Source organism: Orycteropus afer, unplaced genomic scaffold, assembly GCF_000298275.1.
Source record: "Orycteropus afer afer isolate SDZICR_OR568_19922 unplaced genomic scaffold, OryAfe1.0 scaffold00096, whole genome shotgun sequence".
In the NCBI taxonomy this organism is placed as follows: Eukaryota; Metazoa; Chordata; class Mammalia; order Tubulidentata; family Orycteropodidae; genus Orycteropus; species Orycteropus afer.
In genome coordinates this window covers 10,457,125-10,475,996 of record NW_006921683.1, presented here as the reverse complement: position 1 = coordinate 10,475,996, position 18,872 = coordinate 10,457,125, and the positions used below count along the sequence as shown (strand labels likewise).

General features: G+C 36.5%; 1 protein-coding gene across 1 annotated transcript in view; it reads right to left on the bottom strand.

The window, feature by feature from the left end:
• Positions 1-237: 237 nt before the first annotated feature.
• The window catches only part of WDR64 (WD repeat domain 64), a 363,829-nt gene continuing 345,194 nt past the window's right edge, over positions 238-18,872 (bottom strand). Inside the window, exons 26-28 of the mRNA XM_042781201.1 lie at positions 12,129-12,209; positions 10,825-10,942; positions 238-317 (exon numbers count right to left, since the gene is read on the bottom strand). Of these exons, the coding sequence (XP_042637135.1) occupies positions 238-317; positions 10,825-10,942; positions 12,129-12,209 (279 nt within the window). The remainder of the gene's footprint in view (positions 318-10,824; positions 10,943-12,128; positions 12,210-18,872) is intronic.

The following is an 18,872-nucleotide window of genomic DNA, read 5'->3' as shown; positions in this document are numbered from 1 at the left end:
TAGGTGAAAGAAGTTGGCAAACTCGCTGCTTGCTGCTTGTTTGGTATTGCTTGCTGAGGACACCAGTACTCTCTGAGCAATCTTCTTCCTCAACAGGATGGCCTAAGGATACAGGGAAGGCTGACAGTGTCTGGTAGAAGCTCACTCTTACACTGTAATAAATTCCAAGGTATCGTCCAGCCCTTGACATTCCATGTACAGACCAGGCTACAGCAGCAGCTTCTGACTTTCCTTTCTTTACTTGGAAACAGATGGGAAGAAGGAAGAAGCTAGATTTATTTGTGGGACTAAATTTCTTTTCAAACTTCTCCTCCTCCCTTGTAACTGTAAAATAAAGGGTGTGTCTGTTAGTAACTGACATTATAAACATATTTTTCCAGAATTAAATTGCACCACTAATTTATTTAGAGATTTTAATCCTCCTAGAAAGTAAACTTGTCCATTAACCAAAAGTTACCCACCCAAAGTTACTTCATAAGAAAGGTTGGGCAATATGCTCCTGAACAGTCATAATCATGAAAACTCTATGGTACACAGTTCTATTCTGCAACAGATGGAGGTGCCATGAGTTATAATCCACTCAATGGCAACTGGTTTGTTTTTTGGTTGGAAAGAAAGCATAGCTATTTCCTTGACAACCTGTGTACATCAAAGATAAAGTGTATTGGAATCAGGAAGTGGGGCTCCAGAATAGTTTTGTGGGAAGAACAGAAGTTTTAGAGTTACTTTGAACAAAGCAGTCATCCATTCTGGAACTCAAATCCCTAATCTGTAAAGAGATGGCTTAAAAAACAAAACAACAGGGCCTGGCAGGTTGTCATAAAGTTTGTTGTTGTTGTTGTTGTTTTGTGTCGTTGAGCCGGAACCAACTCATAGTGACCCCTCCTTGGGTTTCCAAGGGAGTATCACTATGGAAGTAGATTGCCCAACCTTCCTTCCAAGGAATGGCTGGTGGGTTTGAACTGCCAGCCTTCTGGTTAGCAGTCAAGTGCCTTAGGCACTATGCTACCAGAACTACTTCATTAAGTTTAGAGATAACATATATTTATATCATCAGCTTTCATGGACTCAGAGGGAAAAAAGTCATCGATTCATGATCACAAAAATGAGAAACAAGTTTAAACCCACCTAGTGACCCAAGGAAAAAAAGACCTGAGATCTGCTCCAGTAAATATCATGGCCTAGAAAACCCTACGGGGTGTTCTACTCTGTCTCATGGGGTCACTATGATTACAAAATTGACTAGAGGTACCTAAACATGGGGAAGGAGAGAAAAAGAAGGAAAAAGAAAGGAAATATAGAGAAATATAAGGAAAATAAAGAAAGAGAAAGGCAGACTGAGCTCCTAAAGTGAAGATTGAATTGCCTAAAAATCCTTTGGGCTTGGACTACATGTGACTGTGTGATTGGCCCTCTTCAGCCCTGAGGCAAGATTGGAGGCTTAGTTCCCTAGAACTAATTGTCACACCTTAGCTGAGGGAACTTCTCAAGGTGCAGTAGACTTTCCTTCCTTTATTCTATATTCTCCTTATTTTTTTTTAACTTATCCATTCTTTCATTCAGCAAAGTTATTTTAAAGTAAATTTTAGTGAAATAAAATTTATGTACAGTGAAATACACAAAACTAAAGTGACATGAGTGAATGAATTTTTTTTTTGCAGTGTTTCCTCCCCTCGTCTCCCACCTCTAGTAACCAACAAAGAAAGTTTTCTTCCATATGTAAACCTTTCCTTGACTTTTTACAATAATGAATACTATATTTGTCTTTCTGAGATTGACTTATTTCACTCAGCATGATGTCCTCCAATTTCATCCATGTTATATGGTGTTTTTTCCATTGTGTGCATGTACCATAGTTTGGTTATTCATTCTTCTGTTGATGGGCACCTAGGTTGTTTCCATCTTTTTGTTATTATAAATAGTGCTATGATGAACATGGGTGTGCATATATTTGTTCTTGTCCTGGCTCTCACTTATGTAGGATATATATCTAGTAATGGGATAGTGGGTCAAATGGTATTTCTTATTCCAGCTTTTTAAGAAATCGTCATACTGCTTTCCACAGTGGTTGTATCATTTGGCAGTCCCACCAGCAGTTTATGAGTCTCAATCCTTCCACATCCTTGCCAGCATTTGTTATTTTCTGTCTCATTGAACTTTGCCATTAGTGCTGGGGTGAGATGGTAACTCGTTGTTTTGATTTGCATCTCTCTGATGGCTAATGATCATGAGCATTTCTTTATTGGCCACATGAATATCCTCTTTAGTGAAGTATCTATTCATGTCTTCTGCCCATTTTTTGATTGTATTGTTAATCTTTTTGTTGTTGAGATGTTAGAATTTTCTATAAATTTTAGAGAAAAGTCCCTTGTCAGATTTGTCATTGCCAAATATTTTTTCCCAATCTGTAGGTTCTCTTTGAACTCTTTTGGGGAAGTCTTTTGAAGCACATAAAAATCTAATTTTTAGAAGGTACCATTCACCTAGTTTATCATCAGCTGTTTGTACATTTTGGGTTATTCTTGACAGTCTATTTATGCCATAAATTAGGGCACCTAAATTTGCCCCTAGTTTGCTTGAGGAACTTTATAGTTTTAGGTTTTTACATTTAAGTCTTTGATCCATCTGCAGTTAGTTTTTATGTATAGTGTGAGGTATGGATCTTGTTTCATTTTTCTGCAAATGGATATCCAGTTTTGCCAGCACCATTTGGTAAAGAGACCATGTCTTCCCCATTTAATGGATTTCAGCCCTCAGCAAATTGTTTTTGAGTGTCTTATGTGTCAGTCTATACTAAATAATGGAGTTCCAGCACAGAATAAATCTAACAAAATTCCTCCCTTCATGAATCTTACATTCTAGTGGGATAGAAGCAATAAAAATAAGTAAATTCTTAGATAATGTAATGTTAGGTAGAGATCAAAGCTATGAAGAAAAATAAGGTAAGGAGACGGAGTATGATGGGAAGGGAGAGATTCTAAAATGTCATTCTGTGTAAATTCTCACATGGTCTAGACTAACAATTTTTTAGAGGAAAATAAGTCTCTGAAGTACACTGCACTGTATTTAAGTGTCCAGACTCTGAAGTTGGGTTTGAATCCCAGCTCTAATACTTGCTTCCTTTGGGATCATAGACAAATTACTTATCCTGTGTGCTTCAGTTTCCTCAATTGTAAAATGGAGATGAAAATAGTAACTACCTGAAGCTGCAGAGGTTGTTGTGAAGATTAAATGAAAGCATATAGATCAATACTCAGTGTCATGTCTAGCACACTAGTTTTTAAAATAAATGTTAGCCATTATCATTAGCCATACTACTGAGTTGTACTTTCTACACTCTTTTCACATAAAATTGTGAGAATTTTGCAATCATTAAATATTCTTTGCAAAAACTATAGAGTATACTATACTGCTGAATGAAATAAGTCAATCACAGAAGGACAAATATAGATGGCTTGTGTGTGTTACTGTGAGGATGGAGGCTACACCACTGAAATTTCAAATAGCAGTAGGGTCACCCATAGTTGACAGGTTTCAGTGGATCTTCAGACAGACTCAGAAAAAGGAAGGGGCCATCCATTTCTCAAAGAATTGGCCAGTGAAAACCTTATGAATAGCAGTGAAACACTGCTTGATGTATTACTGGAAAACTTTATGAATAGCCCTGATATATTGTCTGATGTAGTGCCAGAAGATGAACCCCTCAGGTCAGAAAGCACTCAGAATATGACTGGAGAAGGCCTTCCTCCTCAGGGTAGAGTCAATCTTAACGATATGAATGGAGTAAAGATTTCAGAATCTCCATTTGCTGATTTGGCATGACTCAAAATGGGAAGAAACAGCTGGAAACATCCATTGGAACATGGAATGCATGAAATATGAATCTAAGAAAATTGGAAGCTGCCAAAAATGAAATGGAATGCATAAAGATTGATATCTGAGATATTAGTGAGCTAAAATGGGCTGGATTGGGCCATTTTGAACCAGACAACCACATGATCTACTATTCCAGGAATGACAAATTGAAGAGGAATGGCATGGCATTCATCATCACAAAGAATGTTTCCAGATCTATCCTGAATGTGAAGAGATTAGGACTCTCATACACTGCTGGTGGGACTGTCAAATGATACAACCACTGTGGAAAGCAGTATGGTGATTCCTTAAAAGTTGGAATTAGAAATACCATTTGATCCAGCAATCCCATTACTAGATAGATATCCTAAAGAAGTGATAGCCAAGACAAGAACAGATATATGCACACCCATGTTCATCATAACACTACTTACAATAGCAGAAAAATGGAAACAACCCAGGTGACCATCAACAGAAGAATGGATAACCAAACTATGGTGCATAAACACAATGGAATACTATGCAACACTAAAGAGTAATGTAGAATCTGCAAAACACTGCAGAACATGTATGAACTTGGAGGACATTATGTTGAATGAAATAAGTCAATCATAGGACAAATATAGTGTTAGTTCATTATTTAATTAGTTAAGGAAAGGATTATATATGGAAGGAAACTTTCTTTGTTGGTTACCAGGGTGGGAGGGCAGAGGAGGGAACACTGCTAGAGAGGTAGAGACAAGTAATGATTTGGGTGAAGGGAAGGGCAATGAACTAAATGTGAGTGATCAACATGGTAGCATTGAGGAAGAGGAAGACACAGAGAGGTACATGGGAGATACAGACAACAAAGATGAACCTTTTTGCATGTACAGTACTGCGTTGTCAGTGATGGCAAACATTGATCTGAGTGAATAGATAGGTAGACAGGCTGAATGATCAGGTACATCTAGGCAGTGTTTAGTCTGCCCATGATCATATTTAGGTTGCCAGACAATGTTTCTACAAGCATAGTTGTATATGCTGTAATAATGTCCAGGTATATAGTAGAGCTGACAAAGGACAAGGTTTTGGTGACTTGTTGTCCACAGCTAGCTACCCTGACAGAGTGAGTAGTTGGACCTGTGGACTCAGGACCATAGTCACAGAGGACATCAAGCTCAATTGTTCAACAAAAACATTGTTCCACATCCTACTTTGGTGAGTAGCAACTGGGATCTTAAAAGCTTACAAGCAGCCATCTAGATGCAATGATGGATCTCTCCTCATCCAGAGCAAAGACAAATGAAGAAAACCAAAGATGCATGGAAACAATTAATCCAAGGGACTGGTAGATCATGCACTCCTCAGCCTATATGACCATGAGACCAGAAGAAAAAATGGTGCCCAGCTACCACTATCAACTACTAAGAGGGGCATCAGTGTAGGATATCCTGGATAGAGTGGGAGAACAATGTGGAACAAAACTCAAAACCACACACACACACACACACACACACACACAAAGACCAGGTTTGCTGGTCTGATAGAGCTTTGTGAGACCCCTGAGATTATGGCCCCTAGCTACTCTTCAGGTCTAGAATTGAACTCACTCCTGTGGCTGGCTTCCAGTCAAATAATAGACAGGCATATGAGCTGAACTTTTACATCAGGTAAATACACTACTTGGAGTGATCAGTCATGGGAAAACAGAAGAAGAGTATATGCACAGGGAGACATTTCAGGGGGCATGAAGTGGTAGTAACTACAGGGAGGAATGGGAAGAGAGTTGTTACATTGTGGGGAATTGCAGTCAATGTCATGAAACAAAATGTGCATGAACTGCTATATGAAAAATGAATTTGCTCTGTAAACTTTCACCCAAATCACAATAAAAAGTTAAAAAAAAAAAGAAAAAAAGATCTATCCTGAAGTATAATGCTGTCAGTAATAGGATAATATCCATATTCCTACAAGGAAGACTAGTTAATACTCATATTATTCAAATTTACGAAACAACCACCAAAGCCAATGATAAGGAAACTGAAGATTTTATCAATTTCTGCAGTCTAAAATTGACCAAACATGTAATCAAGATGTGTTGATTATTACTGGTGATTGGGATGCTAAAGTTAGAAGCAAAGAAGAATCAGCAGTAGTTGGCCTTGGTTACAGAAATGATGCTGGAGATCTCATGATAGAATTTTGCAAGACCAACGACCGATTCATTGCAAATACCTTTTTTTCATAAATACATGTGGACTTCGTCAGATGGAGTACACAGGAATCAGATTGACTACATTTGTGGAAAGAGGCAATGGAGAAGCTCAATATCTTCAGCCAAAGCAAGACTAGGAGCTGACTGTGGAACTGACCATCAACTGCTCATTTGCAAGTTCAAGTTGCAGGTGAAGACAAGAAAGCCAAAATATGACCTTGATCATATATATATATATGATATAAGAATGACATTTAAGAATCTCTCCTTTCCCATCATACTCTATCCCTTACCATATTTTCCTTCATAGCTCTGATCTCTACCTATCATTACATTATATAAGAGTTTACTTATTTTTATTGCTTCTATCCCAGAAATGTAAGCTGGATTCAGAAGAGGTTGTGGAATAAGGAATATTATTGTTGTTGTCAGGTGGATCTTGGCTGAAAGCAAAGAATACCAGAAAGATGTTTACTTGTGTTTTATTGACTCTGCAAAAGCATTCAATTTTATGCATCATAACAAATTATGGATAACACTGAGAAGAATGGGAATTCCAGAACACTGAATTGTGCTCATGAGGGACCTGTACATAGACTAGAATGCTATCATTTGAACATAACAGGGGGTTACAGTATAGTTTAAAATCAGGAAGGGAGTGTGTCAGGGTTGTATTCTTTCACCATATTTATTCAATCTGTATGCTGACCAAATAATCCCAAAAGCTGGACTATATGAAGAAGAATGCAGCATCAGGATTGGAAGAAGATTCATTGACAACTTGTGAAGTGTAGATGACACAATTTTACGCTGAAAGTGTATATGACTTGAAGCACTTACTAATGAAGATTAAAGACTACAGTCTGAAGTTTGGATTACATCTCAACATTAAAAAAAAAAAATGCCTACAATTGGACCAATAAGCAGCATCACGATCAATGCAGAAAAGTTTAAAGTTGTCAAAGATTTCATATTACTTGATTCCACCATCAACACCAATGAAAGCAGAGACAAGATCAGGTGATGCATCACATTGGGCAAATCTGCAAAATTCCAAAATTTAGCACTTTAAAGTGCTGAAGAGCAAAGATGTGTCTTTGAAGACTAAGGTGAGCCTAACCCAAACGATGATATTTTCAGTCACCTCATATACATGTGAAAGCTGGACAATGAAGAAAGACCAGAGAAGAATTGATGCTTTTGTGGTTTTGGCAAAGAATACCGAATGTACCATGGACTGCCAGAAGAACAAACAAATCTATCCTGCAAGAAGTGTCTCCGGAATGCTCTTTGGAAAGTGAGAATGACTAGATTTCATCTCACCTACTTTGTTATTGTTTCTAGAAGGGACCATTCCCTGGAGAAGGATATCATACTGGGTAAAATGGGGGGGGGGTTCAAAGAAAAAGGGGAAGACCCTCAATGAGACGGATTGACACAGTGCTGCAATGATGGGCTCAGGTACAGCAAGGATTGTGAGGCTGGCGCAGGACCAGATAGTGTTTTGTTCTGTTGTAAATAGGGTCGCTATGAGTTGGAGCCAACTCGATGGCATCTAACAACAACAATAACAACAATGCTATCAGATATGCCATCTTTTATTTAACAATTTATTATTATTATTATTGGATACATTTCTACAACTTTGAAAATGGCTTACACTTTACAGACTTAATTTTCTCCCCCTTCCTTCCCACATTAAAAGTGGAGAACTATACACACACTGATTTGTTTAGTTGCACTGTGGTTAATGTTCTGTAATTTTTTTTTTAATTCTAAAAAGATTTACAAATAATTTAAAGAAGTTAATACTTGCAATCAATGTTTCTCTTGTTTAAAAATAGTCAAAGACATTAAAACAACTGTTAATGGTTTTTCTCTGCTCATAGGATTCACTGGGAGCTCCTTAGTCTATGTAAGGATTCTCAGTGTCTGGCACAGTTTAAGGCATATTGTGGGTATTTCAAGATACTCCATGAATCTTGGTTTTACTAAATTGAAATTTGAACCCTAAGCTCTCTGAGATCATTTTATACCACCTTCCTTGAAGTCTTCTTATGAAAATAGTTGTTTGATTCATATTTATTGATTGGATTTCATCCACTATTTTCCAATTTAGGCTGTTTGGGTTCCTAAGGTTGTAGACAGTCAAAATAGTGGTGCTTTAAGCTATCCAGGTTTGAGATTTTACATCAATAAAGTAATCTTTCTAACTGCAGTTTTCTGGAAAAGGACTTAATTTTATTTTGTAAGCTTTCTGTCTACCCTTATCTCTCTCCTGCAAATCAGAACATATTTTTAATCATGGTCTTGTGCACCTCCCCCCTTTTTTTTAAACAAATGGAGACATCTGCTCTATTCATCTTTCTAGTGTGGCCAGTGACCTAGCAGAGGGTTGGGAGAAAATAAAAATTTCTTTTGAGTTTGGACAAATAATTTATCATTCTTCCTGATCTCTGATAAAGTTAATTATAGTAGTCTCAACTTTTGATTATTTGAGTGGAGATTATACATTATGTAGATTAACCAGTTCTTAATTTTATATTTTCTTCCTCAAGGGCTGAAGACATATTTGGCAACCATCATTTGTACCTTAGTGTTTACTTAAAGAATGTAGAGTATATTTAATATTGGGCCAGGCAAAATATATATAAAAATGCAAACATGGTACACAAGATATATGCATTATAAAACTGACTAAAAATATTTATTTTTATTGTGGTAGAGCATACATAGCAAAACATTGGTTATTTCAACCATTTTTATGTGTACTGACCAGTGACATTAATTACATTCATCATGTTGTGCAACCACCACTACTATTCGTTTCCATTTTTTTTTCATCAAACTTAACAGAAAGTCAGTGCTCCTTAAGCAAAAAGTAATCCCTCCCCACTACCTGGGAACCACTAATAAATTTCAGTCTCTATGCAATTGCCTATCATACGTATTTCATTTAAGTGAGGTCATATAATATTTGTCTTTTCGTATCTGATTTGCTTTACTCAGCATAATATTTTCAAGGTTCATGATGTCATAAAATGTATCAGAACTTCATTTATCTTTATGGCTGAATTCCAATGTTTATATGTATACCACATTTTGTTTATCCATTCATGTGCTGGTGGACATTTTGGTTGTTTTTGTCTTTTGACTATTGTGGATAGTTCTGCAGTGAACATTGGTGTACAAGTATCTGTGTGAGTTCCTATCCTATTTTCTTGCCCTTTGGATATATACCCAGGAGTAGAATTACTGGACCATATGGTAGTTCTATGTTTAACTTTTGAAGAACTGTCAAAATGGTATCCATAGTGGCTGTATCATTTTACAATCCTCCCAACAATTGATGCCTTCAAGTTTCTCTACATCCTCTACTACACTTGTTTCCCAAATAAATACTTGTTTGATTACCTATTAGTTTAGATTATTTATACCAGTGTGTTTCATCCATTAATACAATTAAAAGTTAATAATATTATTTTTTAATAGGAAACTCTTCTGTTGCCAAAACTTTTTACTCAAATAATTGGCAGAGTAGATGATTAGAAGGAATAATCTATATTCTCATTAATTGCACAAGAGCTAACAAATTAAGTTAAACATTTCTATATTTATTAAATAAAACAGCTTTTTTTTTTTTTTTTTTTGGTTGTGGTGATGGTAGTCACAGTGGTTGCATCTGTTAGGTATTATTCAATTAACAATAGACAAGTACCATCTCCTTTCTGTTTTCTGTCTGACTTCATGGATAGGAAACTTATAAAATTGCTACCTGTTATGTCCATGTAGGCTCCATAGAACTAGTGGAGAAATAATAGGTTCAAATTTCTTGAGACCAAACCCAAATACCAAAATCACTGCCATTAAGTCAATTCTAACTCACAGTGACCTTACAGGACAGAGCAGAACTGCCCCCATAGGGTTTCCAAAGCTGTAAATCTTATAGAAGCAGACCATGGAGAAGCTGGTGGTTTCAAACCACAGATCTTTTAGTTAGCAGTCCAGTGCTTTAACCACTAAACTACCAGGGCACCCAAACCCACTGCCTTTGAGTTGATTCCAACTCATAGTGCCCCCCATTGGGTTTCCAAGATTGTAAATCTTTATCAAAGTAGATTGCCTCATCTTCCTCCTGGGGAGCAGCTGGTGGGTTTGAACTCCTGACCTCCTGGACAGCAGCCAAATACCTTACCCACTATGCCATCAGAGCTATGGTATATTATAATTTATAATATATTATAAAATTTTGTGTCAGAAGTAGATCTTAGCTTATCAGTTAATTTTCACATGACTTTTGTCTTTAGGCTCATTTATTTCCAACTTTATAATGACTATAACATTTTTTTTTAATAATTATTGTGAAAATCAAATGAATCATTTATAAAAGTACTTTGTAAACTATGAAGTGTTGTATATGTTAATCATTACTATTAATGCATGAAAAACATTCTCTTTGATTGTACTGGTAAGCAGAAACATCGTTGTTATGGCTCCCTCCTATAGTGTACTTATTCTTAAGAAGATTAAGAAGCAAGGATGTTATGTTAAGTTGTCTAACTTCCAAAGCAAATCAATGAACTTAAGACTTAAAGCTCTAGAAAAGCATCACTGGTTCAGGCTCAGAGTTCCATTTCCCCCACCCCCCATCCAACAAATTCATGATTTCTGTTTCATTGAGCTAAAACACACATCCTATAATATTTGTAAAATGAGTGTGATTTGAGACAACTTTAGGCCCATATCAATACTATGGAATTCAAAGTAGTAACTTACTCTTTCATGTTGAACATGACCTCCCTTCTTCTTTCCTGGAAGGATATCTAAAGAGTCCCTTTGTGCTTCTGAACCAATGAGTGGTAGGAATCTTAGAGTAGTGGGGCTTGGTACCTAGAATCCATAAATAAAGAATCCAAGAGACAAAAAGATTATTCTCCTCATGGAAATTTGGGGTATAGGAAGATTTGAGAAGGCCTACTTGTTTCAAAAGACACCTCTTACACACATACCTAAAAACCAAACCAAACCCACTGCCATTGAGTTGATTCCAACTCATAGAGGCCCCCATTGGGTTTCTCAGGTAGTAAATCTTTCTGGAAGTAGATTGCTCAGTCTTATTTCCATGGAGTGATTGATGGGTTTGAACCATCAACCTTCTGGTTAGCGGTCAGATGCTTTAAGCACTGTGCTACCAGAACTCTTGTCCACAAATGATTCTTGATAATTTACTCCTGGCATTCTGCTCATCTGTTGTCTTAAGTATTTGATACCTATTTCAATTAACATGTTCTTGGAAAGCTTAAGTAATAGTTTAAGATGTAACAATGAAGATTAAGTTGAAGTTATTATATCTAATGGTTTATTATTTATTTAGTGAATTAATTAGTTATTTAATTTAACAGAGGTTGCCTGGTGTGGGAACTTGAAGAATGACTATGGATTGGCTGGGTGACAAAGGATGGATGAATTCTGGGCAATGGGGCAGCATGGGCATTATCACAGAGGTGAGACAAAATAATGATGTCCAATAATGGCAAGCTGGAATATAGGGTTTGTGGAGATAAAATGGTGGGAAATAAAGTTATATAGTATAGTGCCTAAGGCACTTGATTGTTAACCAGAAGGCTGGTGGTTCAAACCCACCAGCCACTCCTCAGAAGGAAGGTTGGGCAATCTACTTCTGTAGTGATACCCCTTTGGAAACCCAAGGAGGGGTCGCTGTGAATCAGGTCTGACTTGATGGCATATAACAACAGCAATAACATGGTTTGGGTAGCAGTCATATCATGAAAAACTTTATGCCAGGCTACAGAATCTGGATTTAATCTTGTAGGTGATGAATACCCAGGTAAAGTTAGAAATAGCTAGCATATGGAATGACTGAGACACATGATCAAGGCCATTGCCACACAGACCAAAGACCTATCTGATATTGAATAGAATACATCTATGGAAACATTGGTCTGCTTGGTTTTGTGATTTTCTCCAACCTTGCTTGGGAGCTCAAGGTCAGAAATATGATGTCAGATTCCCTACTGTTCTGTTACCACTCTAGTCCTAGAGACTTCCAACTCACCCTATATATAGGTAGAGAACCAAATACAATGCCTGCTTCTCTGTTTTCAGTCATGAAACCTTCCAAAGCATATCTTCGAATCTGCAAAATGGAGGATAGAACACGTTTAATGAAAAGGGCATTTTCCACTGGAAGCAAAATGGCTGGGTTCAAATTCTGCCTCTGCCACTTGTTATCTGCATAATCTTAGGCAAGTTACTTTCTCTGATAACTGGTTATGAGGACCAAATGAGGCAAAGCATATAGTAAAGTGCTACTCAAATGTAAGATTTAGTACTACTGTTTATTATTACCTGGTAATAATATCTTTCAAAAAGAAATTTACATAAAGAAAGTGAATAGAAAAATATTTCACAATTGAAAATTAAAAGAAATAGGCAAAACAAAAATACTAGAGTAAAATAGAATCCTAAATGAAAGGTATTTCCACTTAACTTCAGCATTAAACCTTTGGAAACTGACCAAAAAATTAAAAAGGTAAAGATGTAGTAAGAAGAAAGCAAATTGTATGATATTGGGGCATTTAGTTGTTCTAAAATAAACCAACCCAATACATTACCATCAAGTTGATTCTGACACATTGAAACCCTGTAGGATAGTGCAGAACTTCTTCCAAAGTGTTTCCAAGGCTGTAATTTTACAGAACCAGACTCCTTTATCTTTCTCCAGTGTAGCAGTTGGTGGATTTGAACAACCAGCCTTTCTGATAGCAGCTGAGCTTTTAACCATTGAGCCACTGGGGTTCTTTTCAATTAGTTCAAGGGTTTTATAAGCCTTTCTAAAGATTTTCCCAAATTTATTTAATGTTTTAGTTAAATTATGTTTTTTAAAAAATATTTCTTATTTCTAAATGGGAAGAAGATATTCAAAGTGTATGCCAGTCTTCATTTCTATATTATATTATTTCAATCTTATCCAACAAAGTTGAGTATCTGTTACATGCTAGGCACATATCTTTGCCTATAAGAAAAACAAAAATATCTGTTGTTGTGAAGTTAATTCTGACATGTGGTGATTCCATGTGTTACAGAGTAGAACTGCTCCATAAGGTTTTCTTGACTATAATTTATATGGAAGCAGATCACCAGGCCTTTCTTCCAAGAAGCTACTGGAAAATTTGAAATGCCAGCTTTTAATAGTCAAGCACAAACCATTTGTGCTGCTCAGGGAAAAAATCTTATGATTTAGTGGTGGGATGGGAAGTAGAGGTACATATACAATCTAATTCAATGCACACATGGGAAGTGAACTTGATATGAGACAGGAAGAAGAGACAGATTGAGGCCATTAGGGGAAGTGGAACTAATGTTTATCAAATATCTAAAATGTGCCTGCTAAACTTTTTCTCATTTAATACTCACAAGCATCCTTTGGGTAATCTACAAATAAGGAAAGAGGTACAATTATTTAGCTAAGATTAAACCCACATCTGTCACACTCTGAATCCAATGTCTTCCCCTGCCTCTCCCTTTGTTTTCAGGAAGAAGATGCTATTTGAGTTCCATTTGGACAGAAAGGTAGGGTTTTTGAAAATAGTTTCATCTGAAAATTATTAATTATTAAGAAAACAAATTATTGAGAAATAAATTATCAAGCACAACTACAAATACACAAACCCTAGAAGACAAATTAGATAACTGAGACATCCTAAAAATGAAATATTTATGTTCATCAAAAGAGTAAAAAGAACCTATGAAATAGGAAAACAGTCTTTGGGAATGTCCTGTCTGATAAGGGTCTAATCTTAAGCACATAGAAAACTTCAACAGCAAAAACACAAACCATCCAATCAAACAATGGGCATAATGGAGGATACAAGGTGGAAGACTAGGCAGATATACTATCCAGACCTTCTACCAGAAAGTGAAGAAACCAAAGGAAACAACTACAGATTATAATCCTGGAGCCCAGAGCTTCACAGGAAAGGCTAAAGAAGTAGATCAAATACCAATGATAGGAAGATCCTGAAAAAAAAAACAAAAAACAAAAAACAAAACAAAACAAAAAAACACAGCAAACAAGAAGCAGTAATCTGCCAACTGGCACAGTGTGGCCATTTTGAATTGCAAACAGCTTTCCAACTGGAACAGGAACCAGATAACTGGCTCTATTTGCCCAGGGCTGCAATAGTACACACAACAGTGATTGGATGATCAGAGAGGTGGGACCTTACACAAATTCTGGGTGACTTTACACAACCTTATCATCTTACACAACTGTCAGATGACCAGAGGATTTGCCCTCCCACTAGCACCTGGTGACTGGTTAAAGTCCAACCCCACAGCCAGAGTAGTGCCACTTTGTTTCTTTATCATTTTACTTAGTTCTTCCTTTCTCCCCACTCCTTCCTCATATAGTCCAGCTTCTGGGATTATTTGCTCAGCATACAGATTGAATAACTATGGTGAAAGGATATAACCCTGACACATTCTTTTCCTGATATTAAACCATGCAATATTCCCTTGTTCTGTTTGAATGACAGCCTGCTGGTCTATGTACAAGTTCCTCATGAGCACAATTAAGTGTTCTGGAATTCCCATTCTTCTCAATGTTATCCATAATTTTTTTATGATCCACACAGTTGAATGCTTTTACATAGTCAATAAAACACAAGTAAACATCTTTCTGGTATTCTTTGCTTTCAGCCAAGATCCATCTGACATCAGCAACAATATCCCTTATTCTACATCCTCCTGTGAATCCAGTTTGCATTTCTGGAAGTTCCCTGAAGAACACAGCATCAGGATTAGAGGAAGATTCATTAACAACCTGTGATATGTAGGTGACACAACCTTGCTTGCTGAAATTGAAGATGATTTGAAGCACTTATTGATGAAGATTAAAGATTATACTCTTCATTGTAGATTACACTTCAATATAAAGAAAATGAAAATCCTCACAACTGGACCAATAAGCAGCATCCTGATAAATGGAGAAAAGACTAAAATTGTCAAAAATGTCATACTATTTGGTTCTACAATCAACACCAATGGAAGTAGCAGTAAAGAAATCAGACGATGTACTGCACTGGGAAATCTACTGCAAAAAGACCTTTTTAAAGTGCTAAAGAGGAAAATATCTCTTTGAAGAATAAGGTGCACATAACCCAAATAATGGTCTTTTCAGTCACCTCATATGCATGTGAAAGCTGGACAATGAATTAGGAAGACCAAGAAGAGTTGATGCTTTTGAGTTGTGATATTAGTGAAAAACACTGAAAGTACCATGGACTGCCAGAAGAACTAACAATCTGTCTTGGAAGAAGTGCAGCTGAAATTCTCCTTGGAAGTGAGAATGGCCAGACTTCATCTCACCTAATTTGGTCATGTTGTCACAAGGGACCATTCCCTGGAGAAGGATATCAGGCTTGGTAAAGTGAAGGGTCAGCATAAAGGGTGAAGGCTCTCAACCAGATGGATTGACACAATGGCTGCAACAGTGGGCTCAGGTATAGCAAAGATTGTGAGGCTGGTGCAGGACTAGGCAATATTTTGTTCTATTGTACATAGGGTTGCTGTGAGTTGCAGCTGACCCAATTGCACCTAAGAACAACAACAATGACAACTCCACTCCTTTCCATTTTTTTTTCCTTTCCTTTTTTTTATTCCTCTTCTCTTGCCCTTTTTTATTTTTGGATCTTAAAGAGCAAGCACCCCTCCCCTGACAGTCCACACAATTAGCAGAGTCCACAGACTCTGGTCAGAAGTGTGTCCTTCTATGAAGTATATGCCACATTCTTGTGCAGCAGTATTTGATAATAGGCACTTTCACCAGCACTGTGCTATATTTTCCCCCCTTTTGCTTTCTTCTTAGTTCTTCCCTCTTCTCCCTCTCATTTTCTTCTTCTTTCTTTTCTTTTTTCCTTCCTTCCTACCCCTGCCAGTCAGCAGAGCCCAATCACAGCCCTCCATGGGCATGGACAGCAGTGTGCATTCACCCAGAGTGAGATCCACATTCTCACTGCAGCTGCATTTGCCAGCTAACATTTGTGCCAATTTTCTTTCTCTCTTTTCCTTTTTGTCTTTCTTTCCACCCTATCTTGTGTTTTTCTTTGTCTTTATTCTTCTTCCTGACTTTTTTTTTTTTTTTTGTGATCTGGTTGAGGAAGTCCCTTAACTCTCACCCTGCATTAAGTAGTGTCACCCCTGACTCTCCATATTTAGTGATGTGCACTCCCACAGAGGGAGCACCACATTTCTACTTTGGCTGTTTGGTGGCTAGAACTTGTGCCAGTACTGTGCCATGTTTGCTTTGTTTTGATTTCTTTCTTCTTTTTCTTTTTTCTCATTTTCTTTCCTCTTAGGTCTGTGATCTTCCCCCCGCCCCTTTTTTTTTTCTTTTACTTTCTTCCCCCTCTCCATCTTGTTTTCTGTTCTTTTGTTTCTGTATTTTCCTAACAGTTGGAAGACAGTGACCCTTCCCAGCAATATCCACAACACCTGCTGTCCCACTCACTGGGCAAGTGCTACCACCTGCACAAGTACCACTGGATTAATGATAGACAGCAGCCAACAGCCACCTAGATTGCCCTCAGGTACTTTGTATCATCAAAGATTCACACCCACATTCCCACCCCTACCAATACACCCAGAGACAGGTGGTGAGCACCCCAGTGCTGCAAAACTAATGACTAGATTAACATGCTCACCCTGTTGTCTGCATATATTAAAACAAAACAATCAGGGTGAAGCAAACCAACATACAATTAATAAATCAATACAATAACACTATAATGTTTCAGAGACAACAAGCAACTTAAAATCACATATAAAAACAGGGGAATGTGGCTCAAACAAATGACCAAAATACAGGGCCAGATAATCTTTTGCAAGAAAATATGCTATTGAAACTGCCTGGTGAATAATTCAAGAGAATTATATATAGGTACTTTCAGTGGATTGAGAGAAAGTTTGAGAAAAACAGACTAAATCAAGGAAAACAGACGAAACTCTAGAATAACTTTAAAAAAAAATGCAAGAGTAGACAAAATAAAAGAAAAATTAGAAACCATCCAAAAACAGCAAATAGAAATCCAAAAGGTTAATATAAATATTTCAGAAATAGATAATGTACTAGAAAGACAAAGTAGATGAATTGAATTAATGGATAGAATTAGTAAGATTGAAGACAAATCTCTAAAATGAACAATCAGGAATAAAAGGAAAAAATTAAGAAAACTTAAGAATTGTGTGAAATACCAACAAGAGAAATAACTCTCACATGTGATCAGAATTCCAGAACAGGCAGAAACAAACAAACAAACAAAAAGCACTAAGAATATTGTTGAAGATTTGTTGCAAGAAAATTTCTCTAATATCATGAAATATGTAAAGATAGCATTCAAGAAGCTCAACAAACCCTAAATAGCATAGACTGAAAAAGAAAATCACCAAGACATATCATAATCAAACTTTCCAAAAACAAAGACAAAGGAAAAATCTTGAAAGCAGCATGGGAAAAATGGAAAATCACCCACAAATGAGAACGATTAAGACTAACCTCTGATTTATTGGCAGAAACCATGCAGCCAAAAAGACTATAAGATGACATATATAGAACCCTGAGAGAAAAAAAGTTACCAACCAAAAATTATATACTCAGCCAAATTCGTCCCTCACATATAATGGGAAAATTAAGACATTCCCAGGTAAACATAAATGAAGAGAATTTGTAAAAATTATACTAAGCTTACAAGAAATGCTAAAGGGAGTCCTTCAGACAGAGAACCAACAATGGTAGACAACAATCAGAGATTAAGACACACAACAACATCATCTGAAAATCAACCCATATACACAAAACGAACACACAGCTATTGAGTTGATTCTGATTCATAGCATTCCTATAGGACAGAGTAGAACTGTCTCATATGGTTTCCAAGGCTGTAAATCTTTATCAAAGCAGACTGCCTCATCTTTCTCCTGTGGAGCAACTAGTGGGTTCCAGCCACTGACCTTCTGGTTAGCATCTAAATGTTTTAACCACTGTGCCACCAGAACTTCTTAACCCAGGTATAGAAGCATCAAAATAAAACAAATGTACAAGACTGAAAACAGAGAACCAGAAATACCAATTTATATATGATAGCTACAAAGCAAAAAGAGAGAATAAATAATATAGAACTTCAAAATGGAGAGGAAATCAAAGGACTATCAAGAGAGAACGGACTGCTTTAACTTTGGGAAGACAATAATAAATTATAATTTAACTTCAAAGAAAATTAATAAACGACTTACCAAAAGGAAAAAGGGGAAAAGATAATAAAATCTTAGTAAACATTGAAACAATAGCAACAAAGGAAAGATAAGAAAATCCATAAGCAAAATGAACTTAGCACAGAAAATTATACTGAACAATGAAAGCATCAACAGCAAACACATGTACATAAAAATAACAAAATGACAGCAGTAATTAACTATCAATAATTACATTGATTGTAAAAGGATTAAAAGCAAGAGTTAAGAGATAGAGAGTATCAGAATGAATGAAAAAACATGACTCATCAATATACTATCTACAAGAGACATACCTTAGACACAAAAATGAAAACTAAACTGAAAATCAAAAGTTGGAAAAACATACATCAACAAATTGCAACCAAAAAGTGGCAATATTCAATTCTGCGAAAATAGACTTTAAGACAAAAACCAAAGCAGCATTGGAACTCTCTGATAAGGAATTCAAAAGAATTATCTTTAGGTATCTTCAAAGGATTGAAAGACAGACCAAAGAAAACACAGAAAA